Here is an 18,595-nt window from a genome sequence, read left to right as displayed (position 1 = left end):
AGTATAAAAACGAGAAAATTCTATGAAAATCATAGCAGCAACTTACAAAACTTATCGAAAGAAATCCACTGCTGTTATGATTTAGTGTTAGCATTGTTTTTGTACGTTCATATAAACACATGCCTATTTAGTCCTCACAGTGACTAGCCGTTCCAAGAGCCAGTCACTAGGTTAAAACCGTCAGATGATAAAGCTTGTAAACCGCCGCTGTTAAGATGCTATCTAAATCCTGTCAAATGCCCGCTCCATTGATACCCTTTATTCTTGTGTCGTCACTCTCATTCGAGCACGGTTCGAGATCCGCCGTCATATACTGGAATAATTTCATAATTGTCACCGATAGAGCCTATACTTAATATGCGCATTATGTATTTTCATGCTACTTGACAGTAGTAGTAGTAGGATATCTTGAGAAACTACATTTTGTAACCATGCGTGACAATCTCACATAATTTCTTATTTTCGATCGATTATAGCGCAACAATAAATTATTTATAAAATATCGAGACAATTGGACATAAATTATATAAATTGAGTAAATTATATCTGGTAGTAATGAATACTATTAAATGGTCATTTAAGCGATTATTTCTCTGTAACCTTCAGATCTTCTATTTTCTTCATAAAAAGGTGATAAAAGGATTTTAAAAGAGTTTATAAATTAAAATCAATTCCAAATTGTGCTTGGGGTAGCAATTTATCAACACCTTGGTCGTATAATGCGAAATGTGGTGATCGGGCCAAACTCAGTGTCGCTTCAATATAGTTTTGCTCACTATCAATAGTTGCTTCTTGCCAGAATTAAGATCTAAAAAACGACGTGGCGTTTTCTATAGACGATTTCGCGAATCGCTCCAGACTACTCGGAACGAGCTGCTTCATTTTACACCGCACCGACGTCACTCATCATGAATATGTCGAAGAATATCGACACTTAATGGCAAACGTAGCGCCATAGCGCTGATTTATTAACCAATAAGTGCAAATCACTGTATCTGCCAGCGCGTCGCCGCGAACGAACTATGGCACCGTCGACGAAACTATATGACCCAACAATGTGCAGTTGATCCTGTAAAACTGTCCCAAGGAACGCAGCCAGAGACACCTTATGCAGTCGATAAATAATAGTAGCTGCATGAACTTGTGCTTTTCAGTATTCCGCCAATATTGCAGACTCGTTCCGGAACGTCGGCTGACACCAATATGCTCTCTTCGACTTTTTCTCTTCGTTTTCTCGTCAGAAACGTAATACGAGCTCGCTGTTCAAAAACGCGATACTCGCCGTCGAGAAGCCGCTCAAACCTATCTACCTGTGTTCCTTTAGTACACATTTGACACGGTGATTACGTTGTATCGTTCGGCAACGTGCAAAGTAATGAATTCATCATTCTTACCGTCGAAAGTAAAAATTGCGCGATCACTTCTAAGCGTCACACTACTTCATGATGAGCCGTTGTATGGAATAGTGGTACAAATCAGTGACAAGTCACGTCGACGAACACTACTTTATTATTTTGATGTCGCACCTAAGCTTTCAGATTACTTTCTCTGCAAATCCCCTGTTTACATCGATCACAGGAAACTTTATAATAAAGTGGTTCCTGAAGTTTTTAGGTGTTTTCACGGTTACGGTAAAATTTTGTACGTTTCGGACACCAATAAGCGTTTTGACTAACAATGCAGCGTGAATTGCAGTCGTACAACGAACTTGAGCATCGAAATTCACGGTAAGGTAACATAATTAAGGGAATAATGGCGACTGAAAAACGTTGGTCATCGTTCAGACAACGGACATGCCGCGTAATCGAATCGCTCACAAAAACGATGTCACACCTCTCCTTTCGAGCAAACAGTTCGCGGATCCGTGAATACGTCATGATACGGTTCGGTAATCGTGAAAGTAAACATGAAAGTCTACATCAAATAGTGCAATTGATATGGTTGCAATTAATAGACCTGTGTCTCTTAGATGGAACACGTATTTGCACTTACCATACCGTTTGCCACATCTACATTCGCATTTGATATTTTGAAATATATACCGATATGTATAAACATTACTTAACATCTTTTATAATCTTTTTATTATAATATTAAGTATTAAAAGAATAAATTTCTCTTTAAAACTAACAAAAAAAACTAGAAATGCAATTGCACCGAGCTTTTCATCGTTTACTGATTCGCACACTATCAAGATAATTGTATGCAAAAGCATGAATCTCTTGCATTTATCAAGAACAGTCACTTAATTTTGACTGATACGTACAATTATTATCAGATAAAAGCATCAAAATATATAAAATTGAAATCAGAACGAAAAACAAAGCTATAAAGAGCCAAGCCAATCGCGGGAATTCGAATTTTCCCGTTTCACTAAGAAAACAGGAATAACGGATGAGAAAACAGGATAAACTGAAGACTACTCATACTCAAGGAAGAATTCTGAAAACGAGGTCAGAAACCTCGCCAATACCTTATCCGTACGAGTCATTCTCGATCTGGCGGTGGCCGTCAATGAGCATTGTTGCCACCTCATAGTATGACGTTCTCTCTTCGTGTCTAGCTTGCACTTTTCGATGACCATCACGAGAGAGCTACGCGGTAGTCGAGTCATGCTTAGAAGGTGCATTTTTCTCATTTTGACTTCCGAAAACTTCGTCTCCCGTTACGGATCTTCTTCCGGCCTGGCCTGGCCTGGCTCGGCCCGTCATATTGCAGGCGTCGGCAGCCAGCCAGACACGAAGCGACGGTTCCCGATATGCAGCTTGTCGTACGAATCGGATCGCGTAAACTGCAGTAGCTCGCTTAAGGAATATTTTATTGCAACAAGAATCGTCTGTCCAATAAAGCCCCCGATTTATCCGGTACCTCGCACAAGCGGAATGGTCGAGCGTCGGCTTGCGGAACATGACTCTCGCGAGACAGATGCTATCGCGGCTTTATGTCCAGGATAACGCGCTTTACAGCAGGTAGACGTACAATGTTCAGATTGGCTTAATCTGAGATAAAATTTGAATTCTATGGCTGAAGAAATTTGATTTATCTTTGCTAATATTTAGAGAAGAAATAATTTGGATAGTGTATATTTATACGCACTGAGAAAAATATCTAATCGGATAATCAATTACATAGTAACAAACGAAATCCGATTAAATTATATTAAAACAGAGACAAAAATAAAGACAAGACAAAGAAGATGATTGAACATATCCTATAAAGATAATCGGTGTACTTATCCATTATTTAATAGGTTTAATCATTTAAACAAAATTAACAATCGGTTATCCGATGGTTTATCCGATGGAAATTTTTCTCAGTGTGAGAGTAAATAGATTCAATAGATACGTCGATTTGTTGAAAATATATATTGTTATGTTACTTCAATTCTTACTTCAATTGGTGTAAATTCTGTAATAATGATTTGTTTACATGCGTTCTTGCAGACTTCACAACTTGCTGCACATTGCACAGAATCAACGGCCTCTAACTTGCAAGTGCTGATTTGAAACACGTCTCAGTCTGACTTCCAAAGTTCCTTGTTGCAAGTTGTAGTGATGCACAAATTCTTCCACGGGACACAGTAACCCACATGACAAAACAGATTTTAAATCGGTCAATCTCTAACTATATTATATTATCATCTTGTGCGTATATGAAAAAAACTTTCGTCCCTTCTGGATAAATGGAGGACTTTATTAAAATGTAATTTACACAGCTTGTGCGAGAGAAACTTTTCTAATTAATGTAGAGTCGCGTGTGCATACTCGGCATTATTTCAATTAATTTAGAAAAGTGTGTATAAAGTCTTGTCTTCAATCTTCAAATATCGGCATTCAAATATGTAACATTTTGCGCTACGTTGTTCGCATCTCTTCAATTGCATTTTTGGTTTCCATGTCCGTTATGTTTACCTCAAATAGCAATAGCGCCAGAATGAAACAGCAATGTTGCGGATTCCTTTCTCGATGAACACTTTTTTTACCAGATTTCTTAGGAATATAACGAATGCCAATTGAATCGTAATGAATCTTGTAGTTACTACTGCGCCTTCTAAATAAGTGCTATTATCGCTTCTACTTAACATTCCGACATCCGATTGATACAAAATGGCCGTTGCTTTTATTGCTCGCGAGAAATTCTCGGGAAAGTCCGTCAACAAAAAATTCCTTGATGCATTAATGACAGGTTGGAGGTTGGAGGTAGAACCGAGAGGGTGTCTGGAAAGGGCTAATGGTACTTCAGGTGACAGGCTGACCTTAGCCCACGCGGTCTGATACATATCTATCCTAAATCAACACGATTCTACTACAAGAACCTCGCCTTACTGTCCCAGCAGCACAGTCTTTTGTTTATTTAATGTTTGGCTTTGCATTCTTTCCGCACTCGAGCCCGTGTTTTATCCGGCTTAGTCGAGAATGCTTTACGTTCAAATGTGATTTACTCGATGATGACAGAAATGTTTAAATTACATAGACACGCGTCACTTAAACGCAGGAAATATGCATACAATTTCTCAAGACAAATTCTGTCGTTTCCAGCAATTCGTAACCCGTTTAGGTAACAATAGAGGCTCGGAAAACATCATTACGATCATGAATGCACGACGACTGCCGCACGATGAAGAAAAGCTCCTCCTCGAAAGGAACGGACATATTGTGTTATTATCCGGTAGCAAAAGTCGAAAGTCGAATTCGGTGAGGTTTCGACGAGCAGCGTGAGGCACGCCGGCCGCTTATAGAACTAGCATGATTTGCAAAAAACCTCACAAAATCGTAGAGGCGATCTCAACCAGGTAACGACTGCTACAGGCTGTAGACAAGCTCCATTGTACGTCGGCGAGAACTTCGAAAAGCTAAAAGAGGTACGGAGGGAGAGAAGCGGGAGATGTGCCACGGACTTAATTTTTCATCGTTACTGGCGACTGTCGTCATCTCCGACATTCTGTGCAGCTCTCGGCTCTAATACGAGTTTTATGTTAATGTTTTAATCCGCCGATAGAGGATTGAAACGTTTGAGAGGTACGAAGGACGTGGCGGAGGAGCGGCGGCAGCGCAGCCGAGCTCGTGCTCGTCGAGATGGAATCCGGCCCTTTTGTCGAGCACGTCGACGCGGCTTTAAAGCGGGCGCTCTATAGAGCTCTCTGTAGCTGTAGGTATCCCATTTTATTAACGCGAGATTAGCGGAGGGATTAATTAAAGCGCCCGCACGGAGGATTGGAGTGCCGGCTCGCCAATCTGGCCAGATATAATTACGCCGAACGCGTTGCCGATCGGCATTCGAATCGCCACTCGGTTTGCGCTACCCGCTTCGTGGTATAATGCGTTATTATAATTATATTTATCAATGTCAGCCCTCATTACAGATAATGTCCGTTTCCTCTGGCTGGCTGGAGAGATACTCGCGGGATAATTTCGAGCATTATCACTTCGCACTTGCGATGCGTGACGTGCGGGCACAGTTTCGCAAAAGTGGAATCCGAAGTTTAATTAGTTAGTTAGTTTCTCGCAAATCCGTGTATATATCGTGCGCGCGAAAGCGTGCATATGGTGCGATTTAGTGTGTCGTTTCACAAAAATCAAGTACTTTCTCCTGTCTGCAAATTCTTTGGTGAGATTGCAGTCAATTGTTGATGCAGATGAATGCAGATGAATATCCTTCCAATGTAAGCGAATGCTGTGTACCATAAATTATCCAATTAAGTGGTCGCTTCAGTCATACACGTGCTAATTACAGACGTGAGCTTCGTACGTTCGTGAAATGACCAAACGTATTATTTTATTGTACTAGCACGGAGCTAGACGTGACGTCGTGACTATTGTTGCCACCTATTTTCATCCCGAGGCTTCCTAGAAGTGCCCTCCTGGATTCGTCCCGAATCCGTGGCGTGCAACGAGCCGCGATATGAGTAATGGTGCGTGCTCGTGTTACAGGGGTGGATGTGGCAAGTCATGGCCCCGAGTGTATCCCTGTAACCCCATATACGCCTCGCCAGCTGCCCTCAAGGCACATCACCCATGGGGGCCGCCGCGCCGCTCGCTGGCATAGCCGGACTAACATGGCGGAACACGCATAGCTCCAAATATTGATTCTCTCTTGGGACGTAGCGAGGACTCGAATCGCGTTCACAAAAACTGACCCGCGAACATTAAATTTCCACGTATAGGGAGTATCGTGCTTTTCTCCCGACTTGGTTGTCACTGCTGAATCCTTCGACCGCGCGATCGGTCTCGATTGCACGATTTTTTGCAGAAAAATGCCGCGAGCAAGAAGGATTCAGCTGACAATTTGAGCCAATTTTTGGCAGTTATTTTAAAAGAGGGATGACGAGGAGTTTTCGGGAATTGCGGAGTGCCCGAGTCGAAGCGATTCAAGGCTGGAGTTCCTGCATCTAACTCCAAATCCACTTCAGAAGGAATTGGTCACGGTTATTGCCACGCGTGGAGATAGTCGGATGTTATTTTTTTCCTCCCCCGTGGCAGTCCTTGACGAATCGAGGCGGAAATTAACGCAACGGGATCTATCGATTGCACCTATGATCGTTTCCCGCGCCGAATGCATTCTCTCGTTCCCATTTTTTCTTTCATGTCGTCCGTATTTGTCGATGGACTATATGACGTGCGTGTCAGAAATAAAACAGATTTACCTGATACATATCGCACATATTCATGATCGAATTTCATTATTATGTGATAAAGGTAGTTTGATTATTCTTAAAATTATTACATTATTAAAAAAAGATTGGAATTCTAGATGATTATCAAATTAATTTTTCTTGTAAAAATCAGTAAGAAAAAATTGTACGACATATTCGAAAATTATTCCTAAAATATCCATGTGATTACGTAAGCGGCATGTACTTCTCTAATAATTTATAAAATTTTATATACATTTTGTATGTGTATGTGTGTGCCTACGTGAGATAGCACTCTCATCATATATCGCGTAAAGAAACTCCTGAATAAATACTGAAAGCACTACCTTTAATGAGTTCACTTATAGGACTGCCGAAAAACTCAATTTTATTCGTGAAGAGGATCGATACGTTTTGCCTCCAAAGTTGATAGATATAATGTAATGGAATTCGGTAAAACCATACTTATATGCGCGCTATACGGGCTTCTATGGCTAGTCCATTAATTAATATTTCGATATTAAAGCGAAAAATGGACAAAGAAAAATAGCTGACCACGCCTGGACAACCACGTACACGCATGGCGGATGCGGCCATGCTTTCCACGATCTTTCCCCCTCGAGATTTCCACGCACGGGATCCACGCACTACGCGCCGCCCGCGCACGTGGCAGATGTTCAGTTTTATGCGCTCACGCATGCGTTCCTATCGCGAGAGATCCCTACCAATTTCTCCGTTCCTCTACAAACTGTCCCGTATCGAAATTTTCTCGATTCACTGAAATATCGAGAAAAAATTGCGTTGCCTTCTAAGTGAAATCCTGAGTTACGAGATTCGCGTTTCTCTGCTGGAAATTAATGCAAAAGATTTCGGAATGTTTTCAGTCAATGTTAAATGTATATCTTCAGGATAAAATCGATATGTAAGATTATTTTTGACTTTTATCTACCAGATGCTATTTGTATATTCTGCTACAAATTTTTACTCAATCGCAACAAATATGTATTCTCTAAATTCATTCTACAGATAACATCACTTAAGTTTTTGATGTAATTTTGATAGGAGCTGAATTTAAATTTTGGTACTCAAAGATCTAATCATAGAAATAAGAAATCAAGGCAAAAGTACATCTCGCGACAGTTGAAAGACCGTATTATTTCTTCCGCATTGGCTTTACATTTTTCGAAGGCTGTCAGAAGGCTTTTTGCGTAACATTACTCGACAACTAGCCAGTGCAATTGACCGACAAATCTCTTCGTTCTGCTTTTATATAGAATATTATAGGGTTTCCGTTCGCGATAATTTCTCGTGCAGGCTATTTTGCTCCATTCGCGTAGTTGAAGCCGCAGATACTGTCGCCGGCATATCTAAGAAGGCGGAGTTGTCGAGGCTGAACGCCCATTACACGACTTGAGCCTCACGAGGCGTAACGAAAACCGATCTCTCAGTGCTACATTGATCGCGATCGAAGTTATTCAGTATATCGAAGGTGCTAATAATCAGCCGCGATTATCCGCACCTTCCCGTTCCCACATAGACATATCGTAATAATAAACATAAAAATATCGCGAGCAAACCGGTTAGTCACGCTTAATACTGATCACGAACACCAATCGAAAATCAATATGTTCACGATAACGGTCTTGAAATAATTTTTAATGCGCATGGTACGACATTATTTTCGATAATTGTGCCACGATCGATCGGGTGAGTGAGGAAAATGCATCGCGACCGTAAATTTACTTGGTCGACGCCCCATCTGCGATACGGTAACGCGGAAGAAAACGTGCGGAGAGCGTCTAACGCGCTCGCGCTCGAGACAATACTATGATAATTTATTCCGTGGATGTAAATTTTTTACACGAGCCGCCGTGTAATCCATCATGCTTCGTCAAATTGGTACAAGCACCTTGCGCTGCGGCGGTAACGTATATGTTGCCTCTTTCCATCCGTTCCTCTTGGTTTCTTTTCGTTTCGTACTACCAACCTCGCGTGCGAATATCGCGATTCACACGAAGTACATTTCTCGGATACATGAAACGATTGCCGGCGTAACTATTCATACAAATTGCGCCGCAATCTGTATTAATATCGCCTCTGTATTACTTTTTAATGGCAGACTTTGCGATAAACGTACGATTGAGTCTTTCTCGGTGAAAATGAAGAGAAGATTAATGTAGAGTATCAGAGTATCTTCTGTAATATTTGTGATAACTAATTAACAATATATATTTAAAATGAAATTATATGTAATTAATAATTGTGTAACATTTTATTTTTGATACTATTCCGAAATAAATTATTACAAATAAGTTATTACAATAACAATGTATCGTGCAACGGAGATTAGAGATCAGAAACGGATTTTCTGTTTAACATTAATATACGAACTTTATGTACGATTTGCATTGCATATATATGATATTTCGAGTTGCTTCAACCAATTTTACGATTAATACGTCGTTGACCAGATCGCCATTTCTGTTTGAAGACACGCATCGCGTTCTTGCTTTGTATTGTATCACATCAGATCCCACCATTTTCTTTTTATCAAACTCTACGCGGAATAAGGATGATGGAAGAATTTCTTATGTATTAGTCTAGTAACTCATTAATCATACACGCCATGCGCCGAATATCTCGATTGATCAACGACGAGATAGCCACGTAATGAGCTCTGCTGCTCCTCTTGGTCCATTCTCTGCTTAAAAAGTTATTAGCGCACTATCGGATTAATTCGTTTCCGTGTGTCGTCGTCATTGTTGTCGTAAACGAAGGGATGCTTTAGCCGGTAGTGCTCTTTTTGCTGATAATAATTTTTCGATATTTCGATTATTGTTGATATAAAATCATACACATAACGATAAGGAAAACAAAGATATTGAAATTCTATATAAATAATACGAATAATCTATATAAATCATATAATCATTATACATGGACATGTATCTACAATTATCCAATTCGCCCTCAATCTCCTATAACGATAAATTTGTGTATAAATTTATATAATGGGAATTATTTTCTATGCTTTATCTTCGAAATCTCCAAAGCAGGAAACACGCAAGTTGCGTGATGATAAAAGCGATGCAATTCTCACGGTTCTCAAAAATGTTCTCAAAAATGTTCCCAAAAAAGTCGTCGATCGTTTTACAACGATCTTTGTCGCGCTCGCACACGTGAGACGCTCGATATATGGATTTCTAAGGAGAATTTAACAAGCGGACCTTCGTCAACCGTCGATAGCACGGCCGACGTAGAGTGTCTCGTAGCTAGGCGTATATTCTGTCGGGCGCAAAGTAATTAAATGCAGAGAAGGAGGGGAGCTTCGAACCCGACCGAAGGGCTGGACAGGCTGGTGGGGTTGGGAAGGCGAGGTAGGGAGGAAGGTAGAGCGAGGGCGTTCCTGAAGCCACTCCCCAGCCTCGGAGTCCTCCGGAACTGGAACCTGCCTGCCTGGAAACCCGTAGTTATATATCTGAACAAAGTGCACCTTGGCATGCAGGTAGACGCCGCGGCACATTGCATGCGCGCTTGTTACAGTCTCCTTCTCCTTTCCTCTCTCTCTCTCTCTTTCTCTTCAAAATCTTTCTCTTTCTCTCTCTTTTCCTCCGACATTCGCGCAAGTGTCCTCGAACGTTCTCCCACATGCGTCTCGTGTCGCATAACATTTCTCGCCGCCAATGCATTAATACTTACCTCTCCTTTTATTATGCGACAGAAAGCGCGCGCGGCAGGAATGCCAAAAAATAATAAAAAAGAGAAAGCGAGGCGCAATCTAGTCCGTTTTAACATGCTATATATTTATACATATTGCAGACGTTTTCCTTCCAATAGGATAATTTTGATGACCGTGTCAAATTCTCTCTAATTTCAGTAAATCGATCTTGTTCTATCAGCGAATCTTCGATCTTAATAATCATTGTTCGTGATAAACTCGATTGAATTGCTTAGCACCTTGACACACAAATTGCTCTATCCTTGATAAATTACTAGTGTCTCGCGAAATATCCTTTCATTTGACACTGAATGCATTAAGACAATACGTCTTCAATTACGCGTTTTTTCCACGATGTACGGCGGCTAGTTATTTCACGGTACGTGGTACATTTCGAAAGAAATGGCCGGCGAGGTGCATTCAGTCGGCGTGTTTATGCTAATTAGCCGCGCAAAGGTGCGGCCAGGTGCGGCAGGCTCGAACTATAGTGAATGTTCGGATTGGCTCTTACAAATTGCCGCGTTAATTCGATACGCTCCCAACGCAGAGAGCCGCGCGAGCGCCAGATGTATTTAGCTGTTCTTGCCGGCATACGGATCAATGTGAAACATGCGCAGCATATACGGTAGACTGGCTCTTTAATTAGTATCCGAAAACGGGATTTCGATCGTCTCCAATAAATGCGCTACGAAATAAAAATCGATCGATCGCTGACAAAGTAATGTATGTAGAATAGCGATTTCGCGATCACATGGAAGTTCAATTAATACATCGTCTTTAATCACGATCGGACTTTTTTTTAACGGGAACATAAATACAAGAGACAAAAAAATAAATATCGAAAATGGCTTACCGGTTTCAAGATCCACTGTGTAAGGAAGTCCCGCCCATGGATCATCCTCCTGAGTCTCGGAGTCTTTGGAATCGTCCTGGAAATAATGTTTCTTCTGATAAGCGGTAAGTTCGGTCGAACGGACGGGCTTTCTTCACAGTTGCGATATTTCTCTAATCAACATCATAAGATCAAATTTTACGTCAAACAAGAATGGTGTAAAAGTTTCCCCGAATAGCGCAATTCGTCACCCGGAACAAATTCATCTCGCATGTTAATCACGATTAATCAATTGATAACGGTGCGTATTTCTCCTCGTAACGAGGAGCCGGTAAATTAGCTAGAAAATTAGGTTGAAGGAGTAGTACTGAGATGTAACGAGCTGACCGTAATTAACGGCGCTCTCGACGCATCTGAGAGGTGTCAAATTGGATGAAGGAGTCGACGTGAAGCACGGCTCTTTCTCTTTCTCTCTGGAGGAGTGACGTGCAATCGGTATACCGATGAGGGCCGATCACAAAGCGTAATTCCAACAAAGATGATCACGAATCCGCGGTGCCGACGAATTTGAGATGAAGCTCACGCAACAATGGCCGAATTCAGCCGAACGCCATTCGAGTCGGCCAAGGCCGGATTCTTATGGAGACGTCATAATCAAGCGACCGACCGACCGACCCTACCGCCGACGTGAAAAAGGGCCCAAGGGCGCGTGTATGCCCTGGGCCATAGGTCGCCCGTAGCGCAGCGGTATACGCGAGCTGCAGTGAAATGAGTTTAATGAAAACAGTATTGTACTGGATCATTAATCATAGCGAGTCCCTGATAGCGACCATCCACAACCACCGACCCTCTATCTATCCCTCGTCTCCCTCCAAAATCCGCCTCTCTCTCTTTCTCTCTCTCGCTCATCGTCGTTCTCTCCCCCTCGCCGATCCCACTCGAATCTTTCATCCCCCTCTGCTCCGGTCACTTTTTCATTCCGCCGGTATGATATATCGTTGTTGAGTGGTGCGTTACGCCGGGCTCCACAGAGTTATGAATACGAAATTCAATCTACCCTGGCGCCTTAAAATCGAACTCCCGTGGACCAGAGCGAGCACTTTGCTACGAATTGTTGGAGATATCGAAATCTGGAAATATTCCTCATCTATAACAGACAGTAGCTGCGATGCTATCACAATGTAGGATATTTCTTGTTAATGTCTCCTTCAGTATCTATGCTTGATAGATATTCCGTATATCTGATAAAAAAGATTGCTATACGCTTAAAAAACTCTTGCATCCCAAATCGGTGCAATACTACAACATTTTTGAAGAGTCACGGGCACGTACAGCGCTGTGTGCCTTATTTTGGGCCCACAACGTCATCTCCTTCGACTCTCGAAGGAAACGTCGGTCCTGCTCGACGACGCAGCCCTCGATGCGACAATGGGGGTCCTGTCAGCGATACGGACTTGCATGGCTGGCATAGCTCTCAATTAAGGTTTACGAACTGTTACGACTGTCTGCCCCGATCAAGCGCCTTACAAGGACCAGCGTGGATAGAAAGCATAATTCAAATCAGCCTCGATCGCCGTGAATAAATACGAATTCAATATAGTATCGCGGTCGTCGGAGATGTGGCACGAGTCACGCTGTCTCGAATCGCATGTAACTCGACACGTTTCACACTTTGTGAGTCGTCGTTCCGGATATTTCAACACAATCGAGAATTTTCAATGGAAATTTTTAGAATTTTGAAATTTTCTAAACAATGCAATTAAACTTATTTTAATTAAAAATATTGTAATAGAGAACACATGTATGCAATATTTGATAGCAAACGACAATTTGTGAAAATATAAAATTTTTTTAAAACAGCAATTTAAGTTAAATTTACAATGCGTGCATCATACAAATCTACTGGACACAATAGAAAATTACATTAAATTTAATTGGATATTAAATTGAATATTTAGTAACACCGATGGGAAAGTCGTTCAACGCAATAAAACGAAGAAACATGGATACAATTGACAGAAAATAATTCTCTATTGAAAAATAAACGTTAGAAATGTTAATTTCGATCATCGACATTATCGTACATGCGCCATTTTGCTCTGAAATTCCAGCCGACGGAAATAATCGGGACAAGAGAAGGAAGCCAAACCCACTTCGGCTGGCCGGGCGCGTTTTCAATTTCCAGGACCATCAATACGTCCCTCGGCATACCCCTCCCAGGATGCTCCAATCTCTCTCTAGGTTCCCTCTCTCTTTATTCATCCTCTCTCTCTCTCTCTTTCCCAGGAACGCCTCGCGAATCGACAACGTTCGTTCTCCGTCTCTCCCGCTTTCTTTTACGGCCCCGTCTCTCTTCCGCTCCGATAGGTCCGCTGATGGCGCCCCTGAAGGGGATGCTGCGTACATCTATCATTTTACCAAACCCCGCCGGCTTCACGGATACATCGCAGGAACAAATGAACGCTAGCCATTTTGATGGTTTTATGAATACGCCTGGCATGGAAGATGGAGGACGGGGCGAGAGGATCCGTTGTTTTCGTCAAGATCCTCCTCCCACATCGCGCAGATCGCGCAGATCGAACCTATTCTCCTCCCGCTACGTTTCGCTCCCCAGCCCCGCGCGAACCTGTCTTCATCCTCCTGGCACCGAGACGGAGTCGCCCTAATGGAGCCCCGTCGCCTAGGAGAACTCGCTTCATTTGAATTGCGTCGGCGAATTAAAAACTCGCGTCAGTCACGACGGCACGAGAAAGCGATCTCCCACGAACGGGGAGTAAGGTGCCATGCAGCGATTTATCTTGTCTCGCGATGTACGCGTCCGCGTCGAAACAATCTAACTCAGCGAGACTCTCCAAGTGGAAACGAACTGGGTTTTGTATTGTCTGTTTGTTGCGGGTCTTCGATCGATAATTACGAATCATCTTCAGACTGTAATGTACGCGATCTACGAACGATACGCAACGAGTATCGAGAACATCGCCGCACAAAGCGGATGTCGATCAGAATATCGAGTGTTTGTACAGAAACATTAGTAGAATCTTTCTTCGTTGTGGTACTTTCATAAATATAATTAGTGCATTTTGCATCTCTCTAATTGCCGCAATACCATCGATAATGTTTTCGCGCAGACAAGAAACAGCCATGAAGTAAGCGAAAATAAATGGATAATTACGCGTGACAATGTCCGCGTTAAGCACGGAGGCATTTGTTGTTGTCTTCGCGACAAATGCTTTCCATCCTGAATCGCTCGATTGAACTCTTCCTCTTTCCTACTTTCTATAGATTGACGTTCCTCTAAACGCCTCCATAATTCATTCCCGTTTCGCGGCGAGACGGAGTCGCTCTAATGGAGCCTGTCGCCACGACGTGCACCGATCATTTAAATCTTGGCTCCGGATTAAAAATTTCCGCCAGTCACGGCGGCTTGAGATAATTGTACGACAGAAACATACAACGTGCTTTACGGCAATTCGCTTGTCTAGCTTCTTCCTGGTGACATCAATGTCGTTTACGAATAGCGCGACACATTGACAAATATTCTGTGCTGCGGAATCATTCGTGAAGCGTTTCCATTCACCTTGACTTCAGCTGATGATTGTATCTATGAAATTCCGCCTCGGTAAACGGCTTTGATGTTAGCAAAATGTTTATATCTCTTGAGAAACAATTTAACAGCAGATGTTAAAAAGTACAATTTCCACAAGTTCTAGATTTCAAGAAGTTACGAAGACAATCGCTACGTTTGCTCATGATTGTATCGTAAATGTGCAATGTTTGACGCAGAATGCATTTTTCTGTATCAGTGCGTCAACAGCTGAAAGTATCAAAGTTATATCGATCTCGAATCTGAAAAACAAGCGATACTCGATTCGAGAAGTGCGTGCGATCAAATATCCTCGATACAACTTCGTGCCTCGACGTCTGACAACTTCGTGCCATTTCTGAGTTTCGCGTTGCGTCTGTCTTTGGTTAAAACAATTCTGTGGCCAGACATTGGAACAATACTTGTCAATAATCCGTCGCAGTGCGAGACAGAGAGGGAGATGCTGAGACTGGACCCCTCTTTGTTCTCAGCTGTTCGCGGGCCGTGTCTTGGATCGATGTGTCGGCTTTCGATCGGGATCGAGGGTCTTCCTCGTATTATTGGGCCCTCGAAGGCGGCGGCGAGCCCTCACAAAGGTGGAACCCGCTGGAACAATGCGATCTTCGTGGAGGAAGAGTCGATGGAGACGAAGCGACGCATAGCGACGTCGGGAAAGAAATAAAGAAAGAAAGAAGGCACGTCGACTACCGAAGGCTATGAATAAGAGAGAGAGAGAGAGAGAGAGAGAAAGAGAAGCGAAGAAGCGGACGAAGGAAGAACGGAGACTGAGAGGGAGACGAAGAACGTCGAGAAGTCTGATGGGCTACCCGCCCAGAACGTCGATGCAGCGTCATTGTCGGTGACCATCGTATGGATGAGTTCTCGTAGCCTCGAATCTGCCCGGATACTTGAACGTGCTTCATATCCATCCACCGAAACGTGCTTCGAGCGAAGAAAAGTCGACGCGGTCTTCGAAAAACTTACCTCGCACCAAAAGAATCAGCCGAAATCTAATCAACGAAAGAGCCCACGCTCTGCATAAACTTCTCATCAATTTCAGATTGCGCTTGAGCGATTGGTAAATTAAAGCAATCTTGTTTCACGAAACATTCTCGTAGATGTAATCGATCAGGAGATTCACTCTTATCTACATGAAAAAAGACAAGGCAAGAAAGAAGCACGAACTATATCTCTACTGTTGCATGACGACGTTCGATCTAACATATTCCAGATAATCAACCGATTGATCAACTCTCGAAATAAAAAGATGGTGGTAACAATGGATTTTGTATGATAACAGTAGAGAAGAACGCCACTAACTATAGAATGTAGCTCACGATGCCTGCCTTCAACGACATCATTAGGATATTATTCTACAATTGTAAGTGAAAATATGGGATATGGCACTTTCTTCATTCAGTCGATTTTCTCCATTTAACGAAAATTACGTTACGATATTCAGGATAATAATATAAGAAGACGTCTGCGGAGAAGAACAGCGGCACATTCCCATTGCTGCATAAAGTCACATCTCTTCGTGGGACGCAGATATAATACACCGCGAGACAAAGCGACCGCTATCTCAGTCTGGGCGTGCGTATAACTTGGGAAAGACAAGATCGATGGCCGATATGAGCATGAGGATTGGAATATCGGTCGAGATCATATCCGAGGACGCGTGGGCTGGTTCCTAATCTCTCTGGGTTCTTCAGCATGGCCGCCATAGCAGGACTGGGCCGGCTTAGTGTCTCCTCTCGAGATGGATCATCTACGAGCGATTAGGAGCGCGGAAGCCACGCGCACTAGGAAAGCAGGACACGACCGCGCGGTACAATTTCTTGAAATAAAAGGCGAACTCGCGAGAAGTGGACGGTGAATGTTGATGTTCCGGGACGGATGCGCGCATCCGCCGAATCGACTTTGTGTGGAGAACGTGCGAGCAAGAGATGGCAAAGAGATAACCACCCTGAGCGCCGAATTCCACTGCTGATCGAATGAGTGGAGTCACCTTTGTTTGATGCCCCCTCGTCAATTTTATCAATCGATACAAATCTATCATAGTGATCTATCAAATAACACATAATATACATGCTCGATATTTATATTCTTCTCAGCACGTTAATTAGCTAATATTCTTGAGATGTATACCGACTTTCTCAAATCGCGTCACTAAAGCGATTCTCGATGATGAAGAGCGAATACATGAGGAATAATTAAGATCCGTAGTTGGGTTCCTTAATGTATGTATAAAATGCATAATGCCCGGAAATCAAGTCTGGGAGCTTTTTTCTCATGAAGCGTCGCAAGGAATGTCATTTCCTATTTATCGCAACCCAATTGGTCGGCGATTACCGAGGCAAGAAAACGCGCAGCGTCGCGTGCTATTCTTTAGCATACAAGTGCACGTCCGGAGCTTTCTATCTCGGATAATTGCCCGGGGGACACAGGAAGACATCAATGGTCTGCGTTGGCATACGCGGAGAAACGAACATTTAGATTGTGTCCGAGGAAGCGAGGACGCTTCCTTCTAACGCGCGTGAAAGCAGAAAGCGGCGCACTCGTGATAAACAATTGCTCATTACTCTCTGCGATTGGGAGATCGAAATAACGACGAGATCGCGTAATCCCGTGACTTTCGTAAGTGGATGACGTAGAATTTGAATAATGCAAGATGTCATTCGGAAAGAAAAAACGGAAAAGAATTGTTTTGTACCTTTTGACTGGTGGCGTTAATAGCTTCTAAAGCTTTTAACTTCTCGATTTCATCCGCTGATTCTTTCTCTGATGTGGATGATTTTTTGGTAGGCGTCGCCGATTCCACCAGCGTAAATCCCAGATCCACATCCTGCTTCCAAAGGACCTCAATCAGGTCCATATCCTAAAACAAAATACATATTGGCATTAATAATAGCGTACGAAATTGGTACTGCTCGTAATTGGCAAATTTAATTTGTCTGAATTTTTTAGTATAATGATTTGATAATAATACTAATGTATTGCTTTACGCTATTATAATTAAAAGTGACATGCATGATTCTACGAAACAAAATGCATGCATTAAGATACCTCTTTTCCTTTTGTTATCTATTTACACGAGCAAAAGAGTGGAATATACATGCGGGTGGTACTTCAAATGCAAATCGAATAGTTGTGAGCATACGGGTGGAAGTTCCGTCTCACGTCGATATTTATTTCTCTCTTGTACTCATCTTATCCTCACCTCACAAACGATATTCACAGAAATTAAAACAGCCTTTTAGCTAGTCGCGTTTGACTATAAAATATCAAGTATTCCAACGTAATGCCATTACAACGTACGAAACAATTTTCTATCTTAATCATGTGTACACGATTAAGAAAGGAACAGGTGATATACTGGAAAAAGCATGAAATTTATATGTATCACTTTTGGAGAAAGATTATAACGGATTATTCGAAAATAAACCTTGTCGATTAACATACATATCCGTTCTTTAATTTTACGATGCAACCTGCGACATTCACAGTTAAATGTAAAATTTTTACGCAAAGTAATCATAATATTCCCTTAAAAGCCGCGCGATTAATGTCGCGATACTAGCGGAATGCTGTGCGCGCGCGGCTTTCATTTATATTTATTTTACATAAGTTAATAACATCTGGCCTCGATCGCCGTTCAGGCCCAGTCTCGATCTTCGAGATTCATTTTTGTTGCGTCTCGGATGTCCCTCGCAGGGAGTCCCATCGACGAGTGTGTACAAAAGTGCATGATTAATGATGGCCGAGTATCGATGCATCTCGAAATGGAGGAGATCGAAGAAAGGACCCGGGAGAAGGGACCAATCACATGAC

The 18,595-nt window shown here is 42.4% G+C and overlaps 1 protein-coding gene across 5 annotated transcripts in view; it reads right to left on the bottom strand.

Annotated features, from left to right (window-relative positions):
• Nucleotides 1–18,595, bottom strand: part of LOC105281720 (segmentation protein cap'n'collar) — a 95,308-nt gene that overhangs the window by 46,596 nt on the left and 30,117 nt on the right. For all 5 annotated transcript variants that reach the window (XM_011343152.3, XM_011343151.3, XM_011343153.3 and 2 more), the window contains 2 exons: nt 17,478–17,642; nt 11,203–11,278 (listed from right to left, as the gene is read on the bottom strand). In XM_011343152.3, coding sequence (XP_011341454.1) covers nt 11,203–11,278; nt 17,478–17,642 — 241 coding nt within the window. The remainder of the gene's footprint in view (nt 1–11,202; nt 11,279–17,477; nt 17,643–18,595) is intronic.

Source organism: Ooceraea biroi, chromosome 2 (assembly GCF_003672135.1).
Source record: "Ooceraea biroi isolate clonal line C1 chromosome 2, Obir_v5.4, whole genome shotgun sequence".
NCBI classification, from domain to species: domain Eukaryota; kingdom Metazoa; phylum Arthropoda; class Insecta; order Hymenoptera; family Formicidae; genus Ooceraea; species Ooceraea biroi.
The sequence above is the reverse complement of the archived record's forward strand: the minus strand, read 5'-3'. Positions and strand labels throughout refer to the sequence as shown.